This window comes from Spea bombifrons, chromosome 5 (assembly GCF_027358695.1).
Source record: "Spea bombifrons isolate aSpeBom1 chromosome 5, aSpeBom1.2.pri, whole genome shotgun sequence".
In the NCBI taxonomy this organism is placed as follows: Eukaryota; Metazoa; Chordata; class Amphibia; order Anura; family Pelobatidae; genus Spea; species Spea bombifrons.
This window is the reverse complement of record NC_071091.1, coordinates 37602062-37627773: the sequence shown is the minus strand read 5'-3', so window position 1 is coordinate 37627773 and position 25712 is coordinate 37602062. Positions and strand designations below refer to the sequence as shown.

Below are 25712 nucleotides of genomic sequence, written 5' to 3'. Positions count from 1 at the left end.
CATTTATCCTAATCCCTTTTAGCTGGGTGAAACTTCTAACTTGTAAAGGCTGGAAAAACTGCCTAAGGTCAAAAAAAGCAATTTCCACAGAAAGGCTAAAACGCCAGAAAAAATTCCAGAAAAAACGGCAAAACGCAGGTAAATGCAGTGGCAGTTTTCTTGGCAGTTTTCCTGGCGTTTTTCATCAAGAAAAAAACGCCGGACAAAAACCCAAGTGGAAACCTAGCCTAAAGGTATTATATGTGTACCACGTTTATTAAAAACACATTTGGTTAACACATAAAATAAAGATCCTGTCTATGGTCAATCAGAAATTAATTTTAAAGTGTAAACCAACACACAAGAACTGAAGGTTAACCATGATGGAGACTTTCTTCTTTCAAGTACACCATATTGTTATGGTTTGAAATGGAGTAAGATGACTGAGTGAATTTTGGGGCATCCTATTCCTGAAGTGTCAGCGTTGACACCACAGAAGACATAGTCCACCTTCCTGATAAGTGTGTGACTAGCTTACAGGGAAAGAGTATAACAGCAAAAGTGTTAAAAATCTTCTGGGCGTAGAAGAAATTCTTATACTCTCTTCTTCTTTAGGAAACACCTGAGTGAGCATTTCTAAAATAAATGATGTTTCCATAATGTCTTAATGGTTTCCGTTTCCTGACACACATATTCTTATTCACTTGATGGATGAAACTATTTTGCTAGTGGTCACACTTCATCTCGAGAGCATGTAGTAAAGTATTTGGTTGCTTATAGGCCCATTCTACATAATTGCTTTAGTTTCTTTGCAAATACTTTTTTTGTTTTTAGAAACTTTAATCTTTCTTTTTTTACTTTTCTTTTTTTATGCCTAAAAGCAAAGGACGTTTTAAGCTGTCCTTAACCATACCATTTTTTTTCTTCTTTTCCCCAAATGCACACACATATGTAGATGTATGGATAGCTACAGCAGAAAATAACTTATTGGCCATCTAGTCTGCCTTTTTTACATGACTGTTTACTTATTATTTTTTTAGGATAGCTTTATGCATCCTTGAATCCTGAATTGTTTTTACCAAGTTCCTCCACTGAAAGTCTATTCTTGGTATCTACTACATTTCTGTAACATAATTTTCAGTACTGCTCAATCATCCACCTTATAACTTTAAATCATACCCTCTAATTCTCGTATTCTTTTTTGTTTAAAACCCGTGTCCTAAATCCAGACCAAATACAAATTATTGTGCCATCTGCAAACAAGCATACATTCCCTTGCAGACTACTGCAGGATAAATTAAACCAAACAGGGCTTAAGAATGACCCCTAAGGAACCATACTTGAAATATCTTATTCCTCTAAACGTAGTCCGTTCACCAAGATAATTGCCTTTTGTTAGGCTGACATATCATCCACTCGGTTCCATTTAGCTCCATCCCCTACACATATTAAATTATAAATGAACTTACTGAGTAGTGTCAAATATTTTACTTACATGCAATAAACTACATCTACAGCTCCACTCACAGCCATACATTATATTTACAATTTCCAAGAAGACAAGACTAGTCTGACATGATCTCCCACGAGTAAATCTATTCTTCAGATCTTGCAAGTCCGTACACTTTTAGGTAAGGTTTTTTTGTTTAAGTTCACAGGTTCACACAGTCATTCACTAATTCATTCACACAATAATTTATTGTCTCACTCATTCACACAAATCATCTACACATATTCATTAATGCATTCTCACAAATGCATTAATTATCTCACTCATTCACACAATTCATTCACACATTAATTCATTCATCCTCTAACTCATTCTCACTCTTTATTTATTTCAATATTCTTATCTATCCCTCTCCCCCCCTTTCTCACTATCTACCACCTCTCCTCACTATCTACTTCCCCCCTCTCCTCCCCTCTTCATTTTCTACTCTCTCCCCCGTTTCTCACTGTCTGGCATCTCCCCCTTCTCATTATCTACCCTCTCCACCCTTCTCATTATCTACCTTCACCCCCCTTTGTAGTTCACTTACCTTGCAGGAGTCCTGTGGTGGGAGCGCGATGGCAAGTGCTATGTGTGTAATTTGGGTGCTGGTCAGGTTCTATGTGGGCAGTGTGGACCCAGGGCTGGCTTTGAGGTGTGCAAACTGTGATCTATGCCTGTAATTTAGGGGGGTTTATCTATACCTTTAATGCTGAGTTTTTATGTGAATTCCAATTGATCTATACCTGCAAATCTGGGTTTGTGTGTTATTCTGTTGATCCATATCAGCTATGCTATGTTTCCATACATTATTTATGTATACCTGCAAAGTTGGGTTTGTGATGTTAATGTGTTGATCTATACATGCAAGTGATGTTTACAGGTGCTGTATATTTGATCTATACCTGAACTACAGGGAGTAAGTAAAAGAGAGGTATGGTTAGTGAATGTGGGGACAAAGGGACTCTGGGGATGATTACGGGGGAGAGGACCTCTCAATGTCACGGTAGGGTCAGAAGGAGGGAAGACTGTGCTGACTCTTACAGTCTTCCCCCTAAACTGCAGTCAGTGTGACAAATATTTTTTTTTGGTGGGGCAGCAGAGGGAGTGATTGTGATAGTGAGCGTGGAGTGGGGCCCAAGGAAATGCTTGCGTAGGGTCCAATTTTATCAATAAAAAATGTATTATGTAGACCTGTGTGTGTAATCTCATGCGCTTTCATAGTCCCTGAGTGGCAGAAATAAAATGTGGTCACCCTAATATAGACGTAAGGCTAGGGTAGATATAAGATACTGAAGATAAGTATAGTTATAGTATGTCCTATGGGTTTCGCATTGGAAGATCAGGGTGTCATTCGACAGCCTGAGATCTCCTCTGTCAGCAAAAGCTAACATCATTAGTTTCCTTCTGACTGATATGGTGTAACAGTGCTTGGCGCAAGCATCGTTTACAAGTGCGAGCATTCTCAGAGCTGACACCGCGGGAAACAACAATGTTTTTTAAAAATAATAATAAATACTTTTAAAAAAAATAACAATGATAAAAAAAATTGATAATAGGCAACCAAACATGTTTTACCCCACACACACTACAAGTATATATTAACTATAACATCTTCTTGGCCCCAATCCAAAGTTTAAAATTAATCAACTAGTATGGTATGCAATGGAGCATTTTGCTCCCTTATAAATTTAAAAACCTATGCATGTGGGATATTATTTTACTTATGGAATCTTGCTTGACATAAATTGGGGTTATCTAATTTGTGGAGGAAGTCCTGATTTAAATTGGAAAAATTAGGGTTTCTAAAATATTTTTTTCCTGTTTTTGACATATTATTCATATGAAATGGAAGACTATACATCCTTTCTTCTGTATGGTCTTCCCATTCCCAGCCACATCCCACCTGTAAAATTAAATCTGCATGTTGCTGGGTGAGCTTGGGTTACAATTGTGCCTGGGTGTGGTGTACCCACCTAAGCATGCACTTAATTCTTGGTTTCTTCTAATTATTCAAATAAGTCATATGTCATCTTAAGTAATATTAACCGGCTTTTATAGTTATAATAATAATTTACAAAATTTAGTGAGAATGGCTTTTTATAGAATTATACAGCTGAATTGTTTTAAAGAGAGCTATTTTCCAAAGTGACAGTTTGTTTGTATTAAGCATTTTCCCATAAAGACATCACCCAATTGGATTATCTGTAGCATTGCTTTTATTGCAAATGTTTAGACATGTAAGATTTATTTGGAGCCTGATGTACTACCTTCAAATATTTAATAGAGCAATTGATTGTTGGCCAGTCACATTACATGAAACACCCCCCCCCTAAATGTTGAGATTTTTGCATAAATTGTGCTCATCTGATATTCTGCCAAGTTTGCAAAAGTTTCAAAAATATTTTACTTTTAAGTACAGTTTTCTCAGGCCTGCATCATTAAGTATTTATGATAATTCATTTTGACTGTGCTGTCCTATAGTGAGCTGATGGTGCTTAGTAGAAACGTTTATCTCTGTTCCCTGTTTTAATATAGAACCTTTTTACTGGTAGACTTTGCTTGACTTAATTTGTATATAATCAGGGGCCGAGAAATGCCAAGACCTCCACAGCCATAGCTCCTATAATTGATATGGTGCAGAAGGAGAAGAGGGTCCTCCCATTGAGCATTTACAAAAATATAGGCAAGACACCTATCTTAACTACCAAACGATTTTACGTCTGGTCAGGTTAAGATGGTCAGTGATTTTAAGCACAAATTGCCGATTAAGCAGTTCCGCAAAAGTATCTGGGAAGGTTATATTCCCCATAAACATTTGTGAAGGAAACTCAGGATGTGCTTCAGAGGTGTCATACGTTCTCAGTTTTTCAGTATTGGGTGTCCCTATATCCTGCATTTTATTGTGAAATCCTGATGTGCTTGCAGAGAAATTAATTTCATTACACCTAAAGGATTTTTTTTATTCATAATTCTCATCTTGGCATGCCGTCCTACTGCCTGAGACACATACATGGAGTGCTTGGACAAGCTGTAATCAATGGGTACTCTGGAATGATGGCAGGAAATTCAACATCATCAGTATTTGAGAATCATTCAGCTGCGAACTACTTTATCTCACATAAAAGTCATTTAATAAAGATAATAAAAAACATAAACAGATTACTGTGTCATGTGGTAGACTGTATAAAATGTAAAGACTATTCTACAAAATGTAGAAATTGTAAAAGAACTGAATAAAATTGTACTCAGCGTACGATTTCCTGCACTTAATCCATGCTTTAACACTAACACAGGTGTAAAGTGCTGCATGTGGAAATATTTAATTCTGTGTTTTGCTTCTGTTTTCAATTGAAGACATGTAATGTTTTAATAGACACTTGGGAAGAATCTTAAAGTTGTTAGTTTTTCACGCAAATTAACTTTTTCAGATTTATAGTAGCTGTAAAGTGAACTTGCATATTACATTAACATATTTAGGAAGAGAACTATATGCAACTTTGATATTACATGTGGCTTCATGGTAAATTATTGCTGCTAAAGAACACAAGGAGTTTGAGACAGTAAAGCCAACAAGAGTTATTATTTGCTGTACTCATTTTTTACTAACATATCTATGAATGAATAATAAATGCAAATATGAAATGTGATCGGTATTATAAACCATGGACATCATAATGATCCTCATTATCCACTTAATTAGTGGTACTGATTTCTCAAGATGCTTCAGCTAAATTGTAGTTAGGAACCCACTCCAACCCAAATTGTCAAGTATTTATGTTTAATAAGTTACTTTAAATGTTGCTTGCGAAATTAGGCTGTGCACCGTTCAGTGTCAATCAGGTTTCATTGGTACAGAACATTGGCTGCTCTTGCTTGCTATCCATCATCTTGGTGTGGGGTTGAGGTTTACGCCAGGACTTCGCAGAATTACCAGACTGTCTTGGCCAATCCGAGACACGTGGTTTCCCAATGTGCATTGAAACTGCAGTTAAATTACTACTTAATTGCGTAAGCCATCTGTCTACTAGGATGTGTGAATGCAGTTATATATATTTTTTTCACCACAATAGGAAGAGGATGATTTTATTACCTATGACACACACAGATGTTGTTCTCCGCCAGAAATATATTCTCAGATTTGTGATGAGAAGCCTTGAATTGGAATTCAAAGGCAAAAGTCCTCACTCTACATCTGAACTTGGTTCTATATGAGACCTGTTGACCTACCAAAGTCTCCAGCTCTGCAACTCCATGTACTTGTGTGTGTTCAGAATATTTTCCCCATCAGCTTGGGACTACATTTGAAAAACATAATTCTCTTTGTATGCAGAGTTATCACAGCTGTAAGATACTGACCATTTGCCAGAGGGATCACAGATGTGTCCTCTTCCCTCTGGACCATGGATAGAAAAAAGGGAGATATTTTTAAAGAATTTGACCAGGCTATAGTTTTGGATGAATTTGAGTTCACCTGGGATTATAGCTGTGTATCATTTTCTATAGACACACTATTTTGCTCTCCTATGAGACACATTGAACATTTGATAGGAAAAACATCTCAAATGGCAATAAAGTTTCTAATAATATTTGAAAAAACCCTGTTTTCAGTAGCATCCATGAAATACTTCTAAAACATGTGTTCTTTATCACAGAAGATCTTATTTAAATCGAGTTGCACTCAAATACTGCGTTCAAGAGTAGTAATGATAAATAAGCATTCAGCAGTTAAGATGATGGGTTGCTTAGTACATTGTAACATTTTTTTGGCAATACAAGAGTGGTAATTAAACTGCACCTGCACTAATATGCAGAAACGTGGTTTATGAGACTCTGCATCTGCCTAGGTGGCATTTATTTTAATTCTGGAATGTCGAAAACAATTTAAGAGGTTTTAACTCTTTGAGTAAAAGAGAGCAATGATTCATATTTGTCATTTGTTAATACTACTCCATTCTAAACCTGCAGCAATGATTGGAGTTAACCTTCCTTATTGATGCAATAAAAGAGCAAGTGGTCTGCTACCTTACACTATATATTATAGATTCATATTTCACAAGGATACTTATGCAGAGGGGAAGAATGAGGAGAAGTCAGAATTCAAGCAGTGACAATAGAACTATTGCCTTCCTCTCATTGGTGTGCCATTGGACGTACTATTAATTAAACAGATGTGTGCAGACATGTTGAAAGCTGGAGGAATTATTATGTAGGGACCATTACTATTGTGCTCTGGATCACATTGTTTTTTATCTCATCAGTGAGCAGAAAAGTGAACATACATTACATTCAGCAGAGAACACATTTGATTAAATAACTAGGGCTCAGATCAATGACCTGACCATAATTGGCCTCAACAGTGTAACAGAAAGAACAGTATGTAATTGGGATTTTCACATCTAATGTGTTCACACTTATACAGTGTATCATCAGCAAACCCATTATTCACTAAAGGGAGAAATATGGTTTCGGCTCATTTCGCTATTCTGGCAAAAAAAAAAAAAAAAGGGGGATGAGCTGTATAGTGAATTCAAGCCACAACTGTCCTGTTAAACTCTCTTGGCAACTATTTTTTTTTTTTAGGAAATAATTTGATACAATTTGTGTCTGTCCGTATCCCCTCATTGTCAATAAATACTATGGAGTAAAGCTATTTTTAGCTGAAGAGTATGGTTTTATTGGATTACTTTTAGGTGGATGGTTTTTATGGTCTCTAGATTTTTTATGTGACTTCTTTAGGGAATAATCCTCAGTGTTTCCTAGGACCAGTGAAGAGTAACCTTTACCAGATATTGGCACTCTTATGACTACCACCATACCATTTGAATTCAATTGTGTGCAAAACACTAAAATAACACAATCTATTTTCAGGTAAATTAAAGGTACTATAATTTTTCAGGACATAACAATTTCCCGTGCATACCAGATTTGCATCCGTTACATTAATACACTTGTTATGTAAGGTTTCCATTTGGAAAAGTCAATAGCATCACGAAATTCGCAAGAAAAAAATTTAATTGGATACACATTTATTTCAGTATAGCAGCTACTATTTATATAATCTCCTTGGCCAAACCATCTGCATGCCTACCTTCAATATCGTGCTAGCATCATCCTTTTTTTTTCCAATATTTCTTTCCAGAAGCCTTTTCCTGTGTATACATTTACACATTACAAATTGTATTTGCACAGATCTTTCCAGGTCAGTACAACTGAATTACAGAAATTGTCCTGTGGTTGGTTTTGTGAAACAGTTTAGCTCAAAGAGTGCCTGGAAAATGGTTGGAACAGACAGAGGCATGCTGTGTAGATATATATTTATACTGAAGTAGACCTCTATTGATGTTTGAGTTATAATTGTTCATTTTTTTTGGTCTTGGACTATACATCATTATTAATACATTTAAATATGATATGAGCATTCCTTACCACATTTCTTAAAACAAAGTATATTTTATTGATAATTTACCTTGGGGATTTAGAGGTTAGGAAAAAGTGCTGGTTCATTTAATTTTTACTGTAATTTTCCTTCCCAGAGCACAGCGTATGCAGGAGGGGAGGTATAGTGGGCACATGCCCGTCAAAATGTATATTGGTTTGATGTTCAAGCAAGAAGTGTGTTCACCTGGTTTATATAGTTTTGTGGGACAGCAACCTATTCTCTGTTATAATTCCTAATTTAATAAGATTTGGGAATGTGGAATTACGTTTTGAGTAAATGTTTATAGAGTTAATTGGTTAGGAATGGAGGACCTTTTTGGTTTTAAAAAGACTATAATATTTTCTATTTCCCCATAATCGGGGGCTTTTAAGGACTGGCATCTTGCATCATTATATATTTTAGATAGCTTAATAGATAAATGTATTTTTTATATCCCAAAAATATTCTCTTTGAAACATAGGATGTTTTTCTCTTTAGAAACTGGACCCTCAATACATATTCATTTTATAAATATTAAATTGCTTTAATATGTTTTATGTTTAAGGATCCAAGTCAATGGGATTGTGCCTTAAAGCACAGGCAAAATGATTTGTTAGCTTGAGTATAGCAATGTGTTCTACTTGAGAACATACTGGGAACCATCCAGAGGTCACAGTTGGCCCACAGAATTATTCTCGTTAGTTTGTACACAGCTGCGTTGACAGGAACGTGTGTCAGGATCTCAAGAGAGATATATTTGCTGTGTAAAAAATCTGAACTATATGGGTTGAGAAGTCATAATTCTTTTCAGCTTCATAGAAACAGTAAAACACCTCTTAAGAATAGCATCTTTCGTATTCTCCAAAACAAAAATGGTTGCGACTATAATATTGCAATGGAGAGATTTGTTCCTGTTCTCCTTTTTCTACAGGGAAAAGGTTGATTTGTTAATTTAGAATAATTACAAATAATTGTCAAGCAATTATGCTCTGAAAAATACCCCTCGTTTTATAATCTGACCTCAAATAGAGGTCTGACTATAAGACTAAGATCCAGATCTCCTGCAGTGCTGCAGGAGACCTGGATTCTCCTCTCTGGTAGCCAGTGAATGACCTCTGCTGCTACTCGACACTTCCACCAGGGCTTCTATGACGGAGCACCGGCGTGACATGACCTTTAGGTGCTCAGTCATAGAAGCCCCGGCTGAAGTCCTGAGTAGCAGTGGGGGCTGTCCACCGGCTGCCCCCACTTGACACCAGAGAGTCTGGAGCATGGGGGAACAAGTCTAGGGATGCATTGGTAAGTCGGGGGTTATATAAGTGGGTATAAGGCATATCAGAAGGGCAGAGTGATAAATAGGGGGTATAAGACATATCAGGGGGCATAAGGCATACCGGGGGAGTAGAGTGGCATACCAGGGGGGCCAGAGTAGCATATCAGGAAGGCAGAGTGGCATATAGGGGAGTAAAAGGCATATCTGGGGGGGGCAGAGTAGCAAGCCATTGGGCAGATGTACATAACTGGGGGACAGGTTGGCAAATAAAAGGAAATAAAAACAAAAAATGCATTTTCTCAATCATAGTTTTTATTAAATATGAACAAATACATGTGAATTAATATTTACTAGTAAAACCTTTGTGTTATAGTGTAGTCTTATATTCAGGCTTTTTCCTTTTTTTCTAAATTGATATTCAAATTTTGGAGGGTTGTCTTATAATCGAGCAAATACGGTATATATATATATATATATATATATATATATATATATATATATATATATATATACTGACAATGCCTAAAAAACGGAAAACACATACATTCCGTCCTTAATATAGCTAGGGGAAGAAATTTGCATTTGCTCTTAGTGCCTAGAAAACACTCCTGTTTTAAAGAGGAAAGCACTGGAAGTATGGGATGTAAAAACAATTTGCTTCCCCTCTCTGCAATATACAGCACAGGCAAGCAATTTCAAACTTCTCAACTGGCAAGACAAACAAAGTTGTCATCATTATTTTCTAGTGTCAAAAATATCATAACTTTGCAGCTATAATCTTCCTTTTTTGCCAGTTTAATTATTTCCATCCCAGTAAATTATCTCTTCTATAGTTTTGTGTTTGTAAAGGTAAGGGATTATTCAGAGAATCTACTATAAATTTAGTATATAGAGAATATATAGTATAGAGAATCTAGTATAAATACTATAGAATTTATACTGACAATATTACCAAAGTCTAATCTATGCTTGGACAATGCATTGCAATGTTTTCATTAGCATTTATACTATAAATCCCAATTAATATTTTAGGTGAGACCAATTCATATCAGCTAAGTATCTGTATTTTTAAGCTTCAGTTATAATAATAAACATTACTATTCATAATGAGGTGATTTTTTTACACCAAACATACCAACTTGACATTTCAATATGTCAGGTTGAAAAATACAGAATTTTAACCTGACATATTGGTGTATATAATTTAGCTCATTGTCCCTAAAGATCAGGCCACGTGATTCAATATATGAGCTCAGGGTATTCAGTCTTAGTCCAAATGGCACCCCAAGCAAGAATGCTCTCTGTTACTTCCTACATCAAAACTTGGGAACAGGACGAAGAAAGCTTATAGGACAAAGCTGATGTTTGTGTTATAAACATGGTGAGACCAAACATACACAGAAAGGAGTAAAATATTATTGTGAAGTTAACAAAACTCAAGCCTTCAAAAGTGCCATTCACTAACGCACACTCTTACTTACCGGTTGAAGGGAACCATCCCTCTCGTATACAGTTATGGATCAGGTGAAAATTATTAGGCGACCCTGCTGAGCACCTGCCTTTTGGCCCCATGTTTTTAGTCTAATCAGATTCCCAGAGATAATGGGAAAAAGTCTAAGACTGGTTTGACTGCTAAATGACATGTTTAATATGTTTGTAAGTCATGAATGTAGTTGTGTACCAACATAGTGATCACTGATTTACCAAAAAAGTATTGTGTGGCTTCTGAATGTTGCATAATTAAATACAACTTTAGATTTACTGGTTAATATATCTTCAAGGCCTTATATTTAAACGTTTCAGCTCTACATTTCCACAGGGTATAAAGTAGAATTTCAGCCAAACTTCTTGTGTGCTTTTGTAGACCAATGTCCTCCAGGAGCTCTGCCTAAGCTAAGACAACAGACCTCAAGTATTTCATGCGTTATGTAATTTGGATGTGGCTTTAGCTCTAAAGTTAAGTGGAAACATGATATACCTCCAGGTGTTTTGCCTTCCTCTTGTTGAAAATAAAATGTGTTGGTAGTAGTAGTACATCACTGTTAGAATATATTTACAAAATTATATATTCCTGACAGCTTTATACAGTTCATTTACATAAAAAAAAATCATAACAGGTATGGGGCAAAACACTTGAAGTGAGAGAAAACACCTGTCAATGTTGACCATAAATAATCACATCTGGATACACGTGTCTACTTAGGAATTGCTTACAACTACTTATCTTAGACAAAGCAGGAACCATTAACAAAAAATAAGTAATGAAGAATAACATAATTCATTTTATATTACACTATATGAGCACAATGCGCAATGCCATGCTTCAGCTACAGTGGTGTAAAGCGTGGACTCTGGAGCAGTTAAAATGTGTCTGATGGGCGAATCTGGATTTGGTGAATGCCAGGAGAATGATGCTTATTCTAATGCACATTGCCTAGTGTAAAGTTAGGTAGATAATGGTCAGGGCTGTTTTTCACAGTATGTACTAGTGACTGTAGCCTTATGCCCAAATCAAGGTCCATAAATACATGAGGAGGAAATCAAGTGGCCTGCATTGAGCACTGACCTTAACTGGATTTATTGGAACACCAATGGCAAGACAGCCCTTCTTGTCCAACATCAGCATACCTGGGAACTCTCCAGGTTTGACCCGGAGATCTCCAGGTGAAGCACCGGTTCTCCAGCTCAACACCCGAATCCTCCTGGTCGCGGGAGCTGGCTCTTGACACACCCCGCTCTATGCCCATCTCCCCTTTAAATGGGGGTGTTTCCCACAATTTTTTTTAGTGGGAATGCCCACTGACATCAGCAGGAATGCCCCCGATGTCAGCGGGACCGCCCACTGACAGCAGCGGGACACGTCCCGCAAGGAAAGGCTCTAAATACCCAGAGTTTATACGTTCCCATGTATGAACATCAGTGCTTGACCTCACAAATTCTGTTTTATGCTGAATGGACACAAGACGATAAGTGGGCTTTGGGTAAGCTAGGCAGGCTTTGGACTTTGTGTGCAAAATAAGGTTTCTAAGCAGATGACAAACAGAAGAATGGGAGACCTTAAACATTAAGGGCTTCCCATTGTACATGGGATTTTTATACTGTACAGGGAGTGCAGATTTGATGGTGTTCTTTGGTTTTCATTCAAATATACTTATATGAGTCTCTGTTCTTTAAATACTAATGAGCATTGTTGTTTAAATTAATGAGGATTCATGTTCAGTAAAACCAAGATACCTCAGCATCTTGTCCGTAAAAGAAAACACTGTTTTAACTATAATATTTTTTTTAAAGAAAACCAGAAGCACAAGGCATTTCTGTACAAAAGGACATTAACTCCCATGCACTAAACAAATGCCCTTAGGCTGGGCTAAGCTCCCTTTGTTACTTGCCTTGAAGGTATATTTAAGTAAAATACAGCATCTCTTTATAAATGAAAAAAATATACTTATGTTTATGGAACATTTTTATCTATTTTATGTAAAAGAAATAATTGTATTTCAGCTGTAATTTACCTATAATCATTTCAAACAAGAATGTGAAAAATTCTTTTTTTTTTATTAATGTACAGTGCCAAGTATATGCATAAAATGTATTACAAAGATTTTATTATTAGTTTTGAAGAAAGTTAAACTCTTTATGTGAAAAATACTGCTGAGATTATCTCTGCGTGTGTTTGCTCCACGGACGCCAAACTTTCATTGAGCAGATTGCTTGGTTTATTATTACACCGCAAGACTCCCAGGAAAATACACACAATGAAACCTCATCAGATCCTTCTGCTCTGTGTGCATTGCTGGAGAGTGTTCATTCTTTTCTTTGCACGTGTGAACGTATAGTATCCTTGTTGTATTACACCAAGTTCCGATTCTTTGATAAGCAACAATAAATCAAGTTGCAATTCAAGCATCATGTTTCCTGCGGTGTACCCTGTAGATGACTGGAAGTCCTTCTTAGTCTTGACATGACATATATTTCTCCTGGGGAGCACACAAATCCTGGTGTGGTCTGTAACAAGAGTTTAAATTGATCAGGATAAAGGATGTTACTTAGAACGATTTAGAGTTGTGAATTGTTGATTGGTTTAGGTAGTCTGTAAGGGTGGGATGACTGAGCGGAAGAGAGAACTTCAGGACAGAAAAATTGATTACATAATGCTGGCCGTGCCACAGGCTGCTGAACTAAACTAAATATCTGCTAAACAATTACAGTGGTTATCAAAAAAGTATAGGCTATAAGTAGTTTTGACAAATAAATGTAATTTTACTTAAAATTGTTAGTTCCCATTTATGATACATGTATAGTGTAGCTCCCTTCACTTCTTTAAGGGCCAGTAATACTCAACTGGCATGCCATGTCAAAAGTTGTTACCTTGGCTGTATCTATTTTTCAAAAAGAAAGCAATATGTATTATGTTATTTGTCTGATAATTATTCCACAGAAATGTCAGTATAAAAGTAAACCACAGCCAATTTGGTTTTTCCTCTCAGAAATAACTAGATATTAGTCACTAGACACATTAGAGTTGTAGCGGGAAGCAGAGGTTGGCCATGGAGTCCCTGGCTGTCTCCTAAATGAACCTTCACCACCAGTAATGACACAACACACCAGTCAGGATATAAAAGAACTGTTTATTGGGGAAGACATAGTGTTTTTAAGGACACAGGGCAAATGTAAATCTGGATAAACACACAGGACACAAATCGGTTCATTTATTGTTATCTGTTACTTATAATGTGATGAGCGAGTGTCCCTTCAATAGATTTTAACCTAAGGAAGGTATGGCATAGGGAACAAACAGAAATGTGCCTACTGTTTGAATAGGGCAATGTGTCCATGTATATACTGTGAAGACTCATGGGTGTACATTGAATGGTTATAGGGGAGATGGGCACACAGAGTTACAATAATACATCACATTGCTGCAATGTACAGCAATAATTCAATAACAGGCATATATCAACGGGAGCAACACATTAACAAGACTGGGTCCAGTTAGAAGTTGTTCTGTATGAAATATGATTCTGGAAATTGGTCTTATTACCATAGCAATGGAATGGGTTTTTTCCATATTAGTATAACATGCTGAGTGTAATAAAATCACCAGGTATATTTTATTGATTTATTTAAGTAAAACATATTTATTATTGAATATGCATGTAGATGATACACTTGAGATAAATTAATTAAATAACTGAGGCATGAGATATTAATCAAGTTCTGGTATGCAACCTATGAGGTAAAGCAGGGATAACCTTCTAGGGAAACTGTTCTTATCACTGATGAACTCATCAAACCTTCATACATGCAACCAATAGTCACGCTGATCCCTGCAGTCTATTTGTGCCACCAGTAAAGCGAGAGTCCCACTGAGAGAGGAACAATCCCTCATTAACTATATAGCCACTTAAGGTCCTGAAAGATGAAATGTAAGATTTTCATATCCTCTCTGGGAGTCTGGAACAGGGAAATGTTGGCAAGCTATACAGGCAGAATAAGATGAAGGGCTCCGTGGGTGGGCTTGGACAAAGTTTAAATGGACCTCTGCTACTCTGGCCTTTTACTAGCAGCATGTGATGTCCATAGCTCATTTCTATTTTAATGTATTCACCAAAAGGAAAGAAAAATGTTGCTATGCTATTTTCATTTTAACGGGGCTAATGTTACAGTGATTATTTTTTCTTCCTTTTATTCTGAAGAAGGGAAATGAAAACTTGCTAAAATAATGGAACCTTCCTTTTTCAGGGATTTTATATTCCAAAATCTAACAGAATGAAGTTTTGAACTCCCCCCACCCCATTTTTATTCAAAAGTTCTAAACAAGTAATTACTTTTTACTTATTGACATATGTATCTGTTGTTTATTATGTTTGTAATCTTTTTAACATGCTAAAATACAATATTAACAACACTTTTAATCTTATCTACCTGTTCCCTAAATCCTATACTTTAGTAAACAGTGCTTACAAATATTCTTTCAAACTATGGTATCAAAAGAAAGCCCTTTCTCTCCTTGAAAAACGATATATAGTTTACACAGGTACACTATTTTAAGTAAAGGGGAATAATAGCTGAACCGACATTTCCTGCAAAAATGGCAAAATTGCTCCGGGACTTGAGGTGCCAAAAAACCCTGGGACTGAAGGGGTTAAAGTTCTTGTACATGTTTATTTTGTTGTTGAAGTTGCAGAATGTGTCAGTAGAGGGAGATAGTGACTACAAGCTCATCAACTACAATCTTCTAAGTGTTTAGCAGCAGAGAACAGAGTAAGCATTGTTGTGTGACATATTGTTAAAACAATAAAATAACAACAAAATAATATTGAATTGCGATATGAATCTTTACTTTTGTATCTGTTTGGCTTTGTTTTCACAAGAGTAGGTTTAAATGCAAACAATATTTTTGGTCAGTTACAGAGTCCGACAGTATATAATTGCTGATATTTTTGATAAATATGTGTTCATATAAACGAGTGAGAGGGGTATGGTGACCACATGGCCTGGATTGCACAGTCCCGCATTTTGAGTCACTGTCCCGGGCATCTTACATTGTCCTGGAATCTGCACAGTGCACACAGATGAATAAGCTTTTGCTTTTTCAGCAATAAGATGTCTTCATGACATTATTGGATGTTGCGTCAGCAGGTATAATGGAGAAGGAGTGACTTTGCAGGAACTCCTAGTCGAGTAGTACTGCCTATGGTTGGCTGGTTGGCATTTGGCTGCTCAGCCCTCTGGATGGCAGCTCAGCCTCTGGTTGGTAGGTAGCAGATCAGCCTCTGGTTGGTAGGTAGCAGATCAGCCTCTGGTTGGCAGCTAAGCATCTGGTTGGCTTAATGTGTTTGCTGCTGGTAGCTGTACAGCTGCAGTGACCCACTTACACTTGAGTGAGCCCCTCACTTATAACAATACACAAATATTGAACAGCCTGGTTTGGAATCATATTTTACTTTTAGCATACCTGCCAAATAACCTGTTTTTGTGGTACAGTTCTAATTCTGTACAATCATAAGCCACCGGCTCCTGGAAGGTGCCGTAAACAGCATGTCATTTACTGGACTAGTAATGACAACTGTCATGATTATCGAAAAATAAAATATTTATTACATTAAAAAGTGTATTTTTAATGCTAAAATAAGATGTAGCATCAAGCTAATAAAACCAGACAACTTAAAACAAAGCAAACGCTCTTGCAATGTGCAAGAAGTGTCAAGAAATACACACGCTGTGGTATGTGGCCTAATGTGGCCATATTGCCATGTGAGCTGAATTAGATACAGCATTAATATTTCAGAGAGATTATATTTATTATATACTGTCTTGTATCAAGAATATATTTACAGAAATATATCTGCTATGTATACATTAACAAATATATGTACATTTTTTTGCTATTTTTTACATATGGTTAGCAAGTTATGGTTAGTTCCTACTCATCGAGAAAACAATAGAAAATCTGTTCATTATCGCAACTTCTTTTGTTTTTCTATTTCTTAAGAGATGTCTAGCACGTATTTGGTGACTGTTTAAATTTAAGAACACTGTAAAATTAGTGGCCGGAAAGACATGGCATTTTGGCTTTGCCCCATGAAAACATGGCACCCATGTTGGGCACCCATGTTATGATAGTATGTTTTGTTATCACCATACCTGGGAACTCTCCGTGTTTGACCCGGAGATCTCCAGGTGAAGCACTGGTTCTCCAGGTCAACACCCAAATCCTCTGGATCGCGGGAGCGAGGTTTTGACACGCCCTGCTCCCCGCCCATTTGCCCTTTTAGAAGGGGGTATTTCCCACTGACATCAGTGGGCAGTCCTGGCCACATCCCGCAAGGGAAGGCTCCGGGTAGCCGGCGTGAAGAAGTTCCCAGGTATGGTTATGACATATTTGTTCTTAAAACCCTAAGCTTAAGCCTAAAGTTTGAGTCTCTTCTTCTTTTTAAGTCCACATGTATATGATGAAATTCATTTTGAAAGTACTTAGAAGGATGACCCAAAAAGACAATGTCCTAGTTTATTCCTAATTCATAGAACGTTATAAAATCAGTCTGCTGTGGAAATTCGTTATTCCACCAAAAATGGCTCTGGAAAATGTATGTATATGCCTTAGTACCTGCATACCCATTTTTTCATATGTTCTTCTGCACCAGATGTATTAATGCACATTTTGTATTATCATAAATATGTACAGTATTTTTAACAGGGGTTTTCCTTGCGTGCATTTATTTTTAAAAACTGAGTTAGCTGACTGTAATGGCTACAGTTGTAAAAAATCCTTCATTAGTAGGATGATTGATAGAGTGTAATGTAACATTGGAATACGTGAAATGCTAAGCTATATTAAATGAAAAGCTTAAAAACTGCTGGCTTTTTCAAACCTTTTGGCCACCTTTTATTGCCAATTATTATGCAAAAAGTATATGTTCTCAATATATATTTGTATTCTCTCCTATAGGTCCTGTGTAACAGATATGTGTGAATGCCCAGTGCATAAAAACTGTTATTGTGAATCCTTAATTGCTTATGCCAGAGCCTGTCTAAGAGAAGGTGTGAAAGTTCCATGGAAACCCGAGCACACATGTGCAGGTATGTTGATTATTAAAACATTAGCAAATCTTTATATCGATAAAACTGTTTTTTAAGAGTCACTAACCGAGTCGTTGCATTTGAGTTACCCATTTCATTCCTTAGAAAACGTGAAAACAAACTAAATGGTCTTGCGTGCCGAGCTTTGTAACATCAGCATTTGCTTTTATATGGGCTTCACGTTAGGGACCAATGTAGATGTATTGCGCCAGCAATACTAGCATCATCACCCACATAGATGACAGAGGCAACAAATATTAATCATTAGCGTATTCACCTCTTCTCCCCTTTACGACACACTGTGCCGTCATGAAAATAGTGGGGACTTTAAAACCTCTATGACAGCATGGTATATCATGCTAAAACAATTCTAAAAATTAATCTGGTGCAGGCGACATGCCTTAGCATGCCCTTGATGGGACATCCCCTTAAAAAACACAAATGTTATAGATGGAAAAAGTAAGATTTGTAGTAGGATACAGTTAACTGGGGCAAAGGTTCTTTTATGTAGTTGTATGAAGAAACTCACAGACTTAGGATAAATGCATACAATTATTAGAGAATAATTCTCCGTCTGAGAATTTCTGTTTTTAATGTTGATTTTCCTGAACTATGGATTTCACAATATGCAGCTCTGAAATACTAAAGTAAATATTTCAAAATGAACAAATCCTACAGGCAGTATTAATATACACAATTGCACAGTGTGATTTTGCAGGCAGAAATATCTGACTCTTAAATGAATTTTTATCATAGGTTTCCTTAACCGTTATTACACCTCCTCCATCATTTTCAGCATCTAGATAAGTAGTGTTTATGGATTTCACAAACTACTACAGCATTGCATAGCTGTTCAGAATACATGTTTGCCATGAAAATGTATTTCTTTAAATGGTTATTAAGACTATCTTTGTTGGATGCAGTTCCTAAAGCATAGTTTATCCAGTCACATGATATCACATTTCACAAAATGTTAACGGATTAAAGCAAATTTCATATTGGTGGATTATGAAGTGCACTACTGAACCAAAATGTATTTTGGTCACATTAAATGTAATTTAATTATTGACCGTAGTCGAGTTTGAGTAGTTTCTTATTGTTACCAAAATTAGCTGCAATGACAATTTTATAGCGGTACTTTGTCAATTCTTATTAAGTCCTATTAAAATTGTCCATCATTCGTCTAATGGATTGTGTGGGCAGTCAAAACTAGCTAGTTTTATCTACAAGACTGGTCATTTTTGACACTATAAAATTAATGTTACTTTGAAAGGAAAAGGAAAGTATGCTTAATCATGGTGAGAGAACAGATGTCACTCTGCCCTCTGTATGGATGAATGAGGATATCAGTAGTGTTGGATGCCCAACATTCTGAAAGGGTATAAAAGATTACTCTTTATCTTATAACAGTGTGATATTGGCACTACTGATGCTACGTGTTCCTGGAGGATGTGTTGTTTTCCTAATCCTCCTAGTAAGGACAACGGTGGTTCTCAAAATGTTGTCACTCTCACCAGGAGAAATAAGATCAGTGCAAATCAATACACAGAGCTACTGGCTTTATCTTAGTAGACCACTATCCCTTATGACATTTCATTCTACCCTCTGTAGATGCTTGCTTATCATTATGTTTGAATATTTGAACAGTTATATCCTGTTTAAGGCTGTCTAGTTCACCAAGGACAGAAACAAAATACAATTAAAACTAAATATACTTATTCATACTTTTGTATGACTTGGGAAAGATTTGGAGATCCGACTTGGTCACCCGAGACTCATGGTAACATTTTTAGAGGCGTTTTATGATTTGTTTTACTTGGCTTTGCCATGGAATTTATTCATCACTAGTAGGTGTTAATTTTAGTTGAATTGAATAACTGCTTACATTTAAGTTTGCCAGTGGTGCTTTTCATCTGTCCTTAAAAAGGGGCTACATACTTACTTTCACATCTGTCTGATCACAAATAACATGGCTAAGAACATCTGTCTTCAGACCTCTATTTCCTTTCCACCACATCCGACTATGATCTGACAGCTGAAACACAGCAGCATGAAGGATTCTCATTAAGGCATAAAAAAGGAAAAAGAAAACCAAAAAGCCACAAGTGGGTAAAGCTTAGCAATGATGGATTCAAGATTTTCTTTATATTTCCCATTCAAGTTTCCAAACAGTTTTAACAGATGTTATTCATGTTGGCACAATACAGCCTATGAATGGCGAAATCCTGGTATTAATTTAAACAAATAGAAATTAGCATGTTTTCTGCACTCTGGATTTTGAAACCTTTTAAAGCCTCAGTCATTAGGCATCGTGTATGCTAGCAATCTCTGGTGTGTATGCTAGCAATCTCTGGCATTGCATGTCCTTACCCTACAGTAAAACAATTACAATTGTAAAAGAGCACATTATTCTAACTGCAAGCAATGTTCTTAAAGACTGAGAACAGTGTGCACTCAGTCCTAATTAAGTGCATCCCAAAATGTTATTTATAGCCTGCAGTTTTAGCATCTAATGATCTTATGACTTGTCTTTTTGTTTTAGAATTGCTAACAATAATAACCCATCTTCAATATTGTTTGGTTGCGTTTAGAGCAGTGATGGCAAACATTCAGACCTCAAAGTGCCAAAATTGCATGTTCGTGCCTACCTTTGCTGTAGTGCACTGTTGTTTTCACCTAACAAAATTAAACATAACATACACAAGCATATACTTACCCTCACTTACCTGCATACACAGACAGGCATACACACACATATATATACAGTATCTCACAAAAGTGAGTACATCCCTCACATTTTTGTAAATATGTTATTATATATTTGGATGTGACAACACTGAAGAAATGACACTCTGCTACAATGTAAAGTAGTGAGTGTACAGCCTGTATAATAGTGTAAATTTGCTGTCCCCCAAAAATAACTCAACACACAGCCGTTAATGTCTAAACCTTGGCAACAAAAGTGAGTACACCCATAAGTGGAAATGTCCAAATTGGGCCCAAGTAGCCACTTCCCCTCCCCGGTGTCATGTGACTCGTTAGTACGACAAGGTGTGAATGGGGAGCAGGTGTGTTAAATTTGGTGTTATCGCTCTCACACGTGTTTCAACATGGCACCTCATGGCAAAGAACTCTCTGAGGATCTAAAAAAAAAGTACAAATACAAGGGAACCATGAATGGCAACATGTACTGTGACATACTGAAGCAGAGCATGATCCCCTCCCTTCAGAGACTGGGCGGCAGGGCAGTATTCCAACATAACTACCCCAAACACCTCCAAGATGACCACTGCCTTGCTAAAGAAGCTGAGGGTAAAAGTGATGGACTGGCCAAGCATGTCTCCAGACCTAAACCCTATTGAGCATCCTCAAATGGAAGGTGGGGGAGCGCAAGGTCTCTAATATCCACCAGTTCCATGATTTTGTCATGGAGGAATGGAAGCGGACTCCAGTGGCAACCTGTGAAGCTCTGGTGAACTCCATGCCCAACAGGGTTAAGGCAATGCTGGAAAAAAAAATGGTGGCCACACCACTTAGGGGTGTACTCATTTTTGTAGTGAAGGTTTAGACATTAATGGCTGTGTGTTGAGTTATTTTGAGGGCACAGCAAATTTACACTGTTATACAGGCTGTACACTCACTACTTTACATTCTAGCAGAGTGTCATATAATAAAATATTTACAAAAATTTGAGATACTGTATATGCATATATGCATACAAACACCTACATCACATTGCACAGACTATGATCTAACGGCTGAAACACAGCAACAGCTAGCTACCTAAATTGCAGGACAGTGGACCTTCTGTGCTGTAATTTGCATGCCTACATGTTCACAGCAAGTGGGGTATTCTGACCTTGGCTGATTAAGCCTAGGTCTAAGGGGCGGCAGCCCTTCTGTCACTTAACAGGGAACCTGTTCACCTGAGATCATTGATCTCCTCAAGAGGCCTATTAAAACCACGGAGGGCTGTGCCAAATCAGCATAGTCCTCCATAGTTTCCTCCTGCTCCGTGCCGGGGATGTGACATCATATCCCGAAGCCCAGTAAAAAGGACAGCAGCGCATATGTGTTGGTAGGATGTACTGCCCTAGTTTAGGCCTTGGCACTTTTGGAGGTAAATATATCACTGCTGACAACCAGCCAGCCACCTAGCCAATTGCTGCCAACAGTCCTGGTTTGGTCAAGTCGATGTCAGCAACTGTACATATGCCCTGAGTGCTGGCTGTCCAGACCAGTTATTTATTTTGTGTAACGTCTGCCAACTGCACATGCACAATTTCCTATGTGGACTATAATTAAGGCAACATTTTATAATTTGCCAAAAATGTCAGAATTTTTATTTTATGTTTTTTTATTTAGTAATACTGTGCTACATTATAGCTAGGTTCACAGTGTGATGATCGATAACATCATGTGTAAAAACTATAAATCAATAGGAAGCCTTATACAATGAAAACAATTAATTTATATAATTGTAGCCCCTAACCTAAACAGATCAAACCTGAGATTGTTTTAATTTGCTTGTATCATTGTAAATATTAACCTTTTGCAACGTATTCAGCTGTTCTCAATGTTTCACTGGAGTTCCTGTGATCTTTGGCAAGACATCATAATAACAGTTTACTCTTTACAAGATGCTGGTTTACGAAAAAAGTAATGGTTTAATAAAACCTTCATAAAATGTTGAAATAGATGCATGTTGTTTCAAAAAACATTAAATTTCATCTTTACCTGGAAAAGCATTATCCCAACAGACAGAATTGAAACAGGTTTCAGCTGGGATTTTTGCCAACACATGTTCATCCCACTTGTTGGCCAAGATAAAATATCTCTGTAAGAGCTCAGTATCAGCTGTAATGGCTTTTGAAAGCTAAATTAACAAGAAAACATGCACTTACCGTCAAAGTAAAATACACTGTTGAATATAATATACGGCGATTATCCCTTTAGGCTAAAAAAAAACGCGTTTAGTTATAAATACATATAATGCATTGTTGCTTATGTCAGGTAATCTTAATGATAAGAACCTGTGGCTGGTAGTACAGTTGTTTACTGTATGACAATACGACTTCCTATTTTTATTTTTTTTGCTTATTTGTTACATTTAAGTGTTTCTGACCATCAAACTAATTTTAATATAAGACAAAGGCAACATGAGTAAACAAAATGCAGCTTTTAAATGATCATTTCATTTATTAAAGGTAAAGAATTAATCAAAACCTATATCACCCATGTTGAAAAGTAATTGCCCACCTAAACCTAATAACTGGTTGTGCAACCCTTGGTTGTGATAATGGCCAATGAATCGCCACATCGCTGAGGAGGAATTTTGGTCCACTCTTCTTGACAGAATTGTTTTTATTCAGCCACATAGGAGGGTTTTTGAGCATGAACTGCATTATAAAACTTTGACTAGGCCATTAAGAGGTGGACTTGCTTGAGTGCTTTGGCTCATTGACCTGCTGCATAACCCAACTGGGCTTGAGCTTTAGGTCACAAACTGACCTGGAGAGCAGAATTCATGGTTTCATCAATTCTGGCAAGTTGCTCAGGTCCTAAAACAGCCCTAGACCATCACACTACCACCACTGTGTTTGACTGTTGACATGAGGTTCTTATTCTGGAATGCTGTGTTAGCTTTATGTCAGATGTAACACAACCCATTTCTTCCAAAAAAAATCACTTTTCAATCATCATTCTACATAATATTATCCAACAAGTCTTGGGGCTCATCAAGATGTTTTTGGCAAATATGAGACAAGCCTTTGTGTTCCTTTTGGTCAGCAGTGGTTTTCGCATTTGCAACTCTGCCATGGATGCCATTTTTGTACAGTCTCTTTCTTATTGTAGAACTTTGAACACTGACTTTTAACTGAGGCAGCTAAGGCTTGTTTATCTTCTTTTGTGGCCTCCTGGATGAATTGTCAATGCACTCTTGAAGGAATTTTGTTCTAATATTAAAATTCGTTTGATGATCTGATACATTTAAGTGTAACAAATATGCAAAATAGAAGAAACTGAGGAAGGGGGAAAATACGTTTTCACAGCACCGTGCATGTCTTTGACAGGTTGGCACATAAACTACATATACTATAACACCAGAAAATGTTCCACGAAAGTGATTCGTAGGCAGAAATTGAACAGGAAAAAATGTTTTCATTGTACTGTGTAGTAGTAGACAGGACTTACCAGACCTTTTACCAGGTTCCTCCAAATCTTAGCCCCTAACAAAGAGGAATTTCAGAGCTTCAAGTCAACTGACAGAAATTCAAATTTTATGGAGAGCATCTATCACTTCCCGTATTTGTATATTCTTATGAGATTTTTAGTTTTTTGCTATTACTTACGTTTGGACATTTTTGTTGAACAGTGTATACGGTCAGGTAGGAAATCTAAAAGGGCAGTTTCCGGTGAGGGAGTGAGTGATAGAGTTGTTATACCTTTTATAAGTTTATAAATCTGAACCTAAATGGCTGCTACTGCCACCTAAATGCTACTACTGCCACCAAACATACAATATTAGGGGGTATAAGGCATATCTGGGGGCAGGAGGCATATCAGGGAAGCAGAGTGGCATATAGGGGCTATAAGGCACATCTGGGGGTCAGAGTGGCATATAGGGGGTATAAGTCATATCTGGGGGGGAGAATAGCAAGCTGTGGAGCAGGTTGGCAAATAAAAGGAAAAACAAAAAAATGCATTTTTCTCTCAATCTCAATCATAGTTTTTATTAAATATGAAATAATATTTTACATGTAAATTAATATTTAGTAGTAAAACATTTTCCTTATAGGGTAGTCTTAAATTCAGGCTTTTTCTTTTTTTTCTAAACTAATATTCAAATTTTAGGGTTCGTCTTTTAATTAGGGTCGTCCCCTAATTGAGCAAATACGCTATATTGATTCATACTAATCCATTATTTATGCTTTGTTTTTTTATTTTAACTGAATGTGATTAACATGGTACCAACTCTCATCTTTTAACTGAATGTGGGCATACATTTGTCTGTTATCTACTAATATTGGTGCAATGCTTTCTTGCAGCAACCCAGTGCAAACACGGAGCTGTATATGATACCTGTGGACCCGGATGCCTCAAGACATGTGAAAATTGGAATGAAATTGGTCCCTGCAGCAGACCCTGCGTGGCTGGCTGTCACTGCCCTGCCAATTTAGTACTTCATCAGGGAAAATGCATCAAACCAGCTCTCTGTCCACAGCGGTGACACAAGCCTTCTGACTTTTACACCTGATTTTTGTTTTTCCTAAACACCCCCAGGGTGAAAATGAAGGACTCAACTGTGTGAACACAGGACATGTAAAGATATTATTTCATGTTGGCACATTCTCACTCATGGACACAATTGATTATTATAAATATGGTATATGTATAAATATAAATACAAATTATACATCATTTATATAGGCAAAAGAAAGACAAATTATTATATGTATATTTTTTGCTATAATGTTTTATGTATTATTTTTTAGGATTCTATCATTTTAAGCTATTTGAACAATTGTATAATAAAACATGTTTTTAATTTAACACGGTTGGTTAAAGAAAGTATATTTGATAGTCTGGCCATAGCTTAAGCCTAAAATTTATTTTTATATATTTTTTGTTTATTGAAGATCCTCTGTGGCAGTAAGGTTGCCAAAGTGAATTATTTCAAATGCACAATAAGAGTTTACAATTCAACAGGAAACAAGCTGTTTGGAATGGGAATAGTTTCCTCAGATATTCTTTACATACAGTGGGAAAAATACATAGTTCCGTCACATCGGATGGTGATTGCTGACATAATTCAGTGAACCTTAAGTAATTATGGATAGTATCTTCCGATTTATTGGATCATGATATGACAGAGTGTTTGAGAGTACTTAGACTGTTGGATAATCCTGAAATTAGTAAGAATTTGACCAGAGGCATTAGATGTTGAAAGAGTTATAAACTATGCA

At 36.7% G+C, this 25712-nt stretch overlaps 1 protein-coding gene across 2 annotated transcripts in view; it reads left to right on the top strand.

Moving 5' to 3' along the window:
* The window catches only part of BMPER (BMP binding endothelial regulator), a 114100-nt gene extending 88801 nt beyond the window's left edge, over positions 1–25299 (top strand). For both annotated transcript variants that reach the window (XM_053468018.1, XM_053468019.1), the window contains 2 exons: positions 17615–17745; positions 24795–25299. In XM_053468018.1, the coding sequence (XP_053323993.1) occupies positions 17615–17745; positions 24795–24976 (313 nt within the window). In that variant the 3' untranslated portion in view covers positions 24977–25299. The remainder of the gene's footprint in view (positions 1–17614; positions 17746–24794) is intronic.
* Positions 25300–25712: the final 413 nt, after the last annotated feature.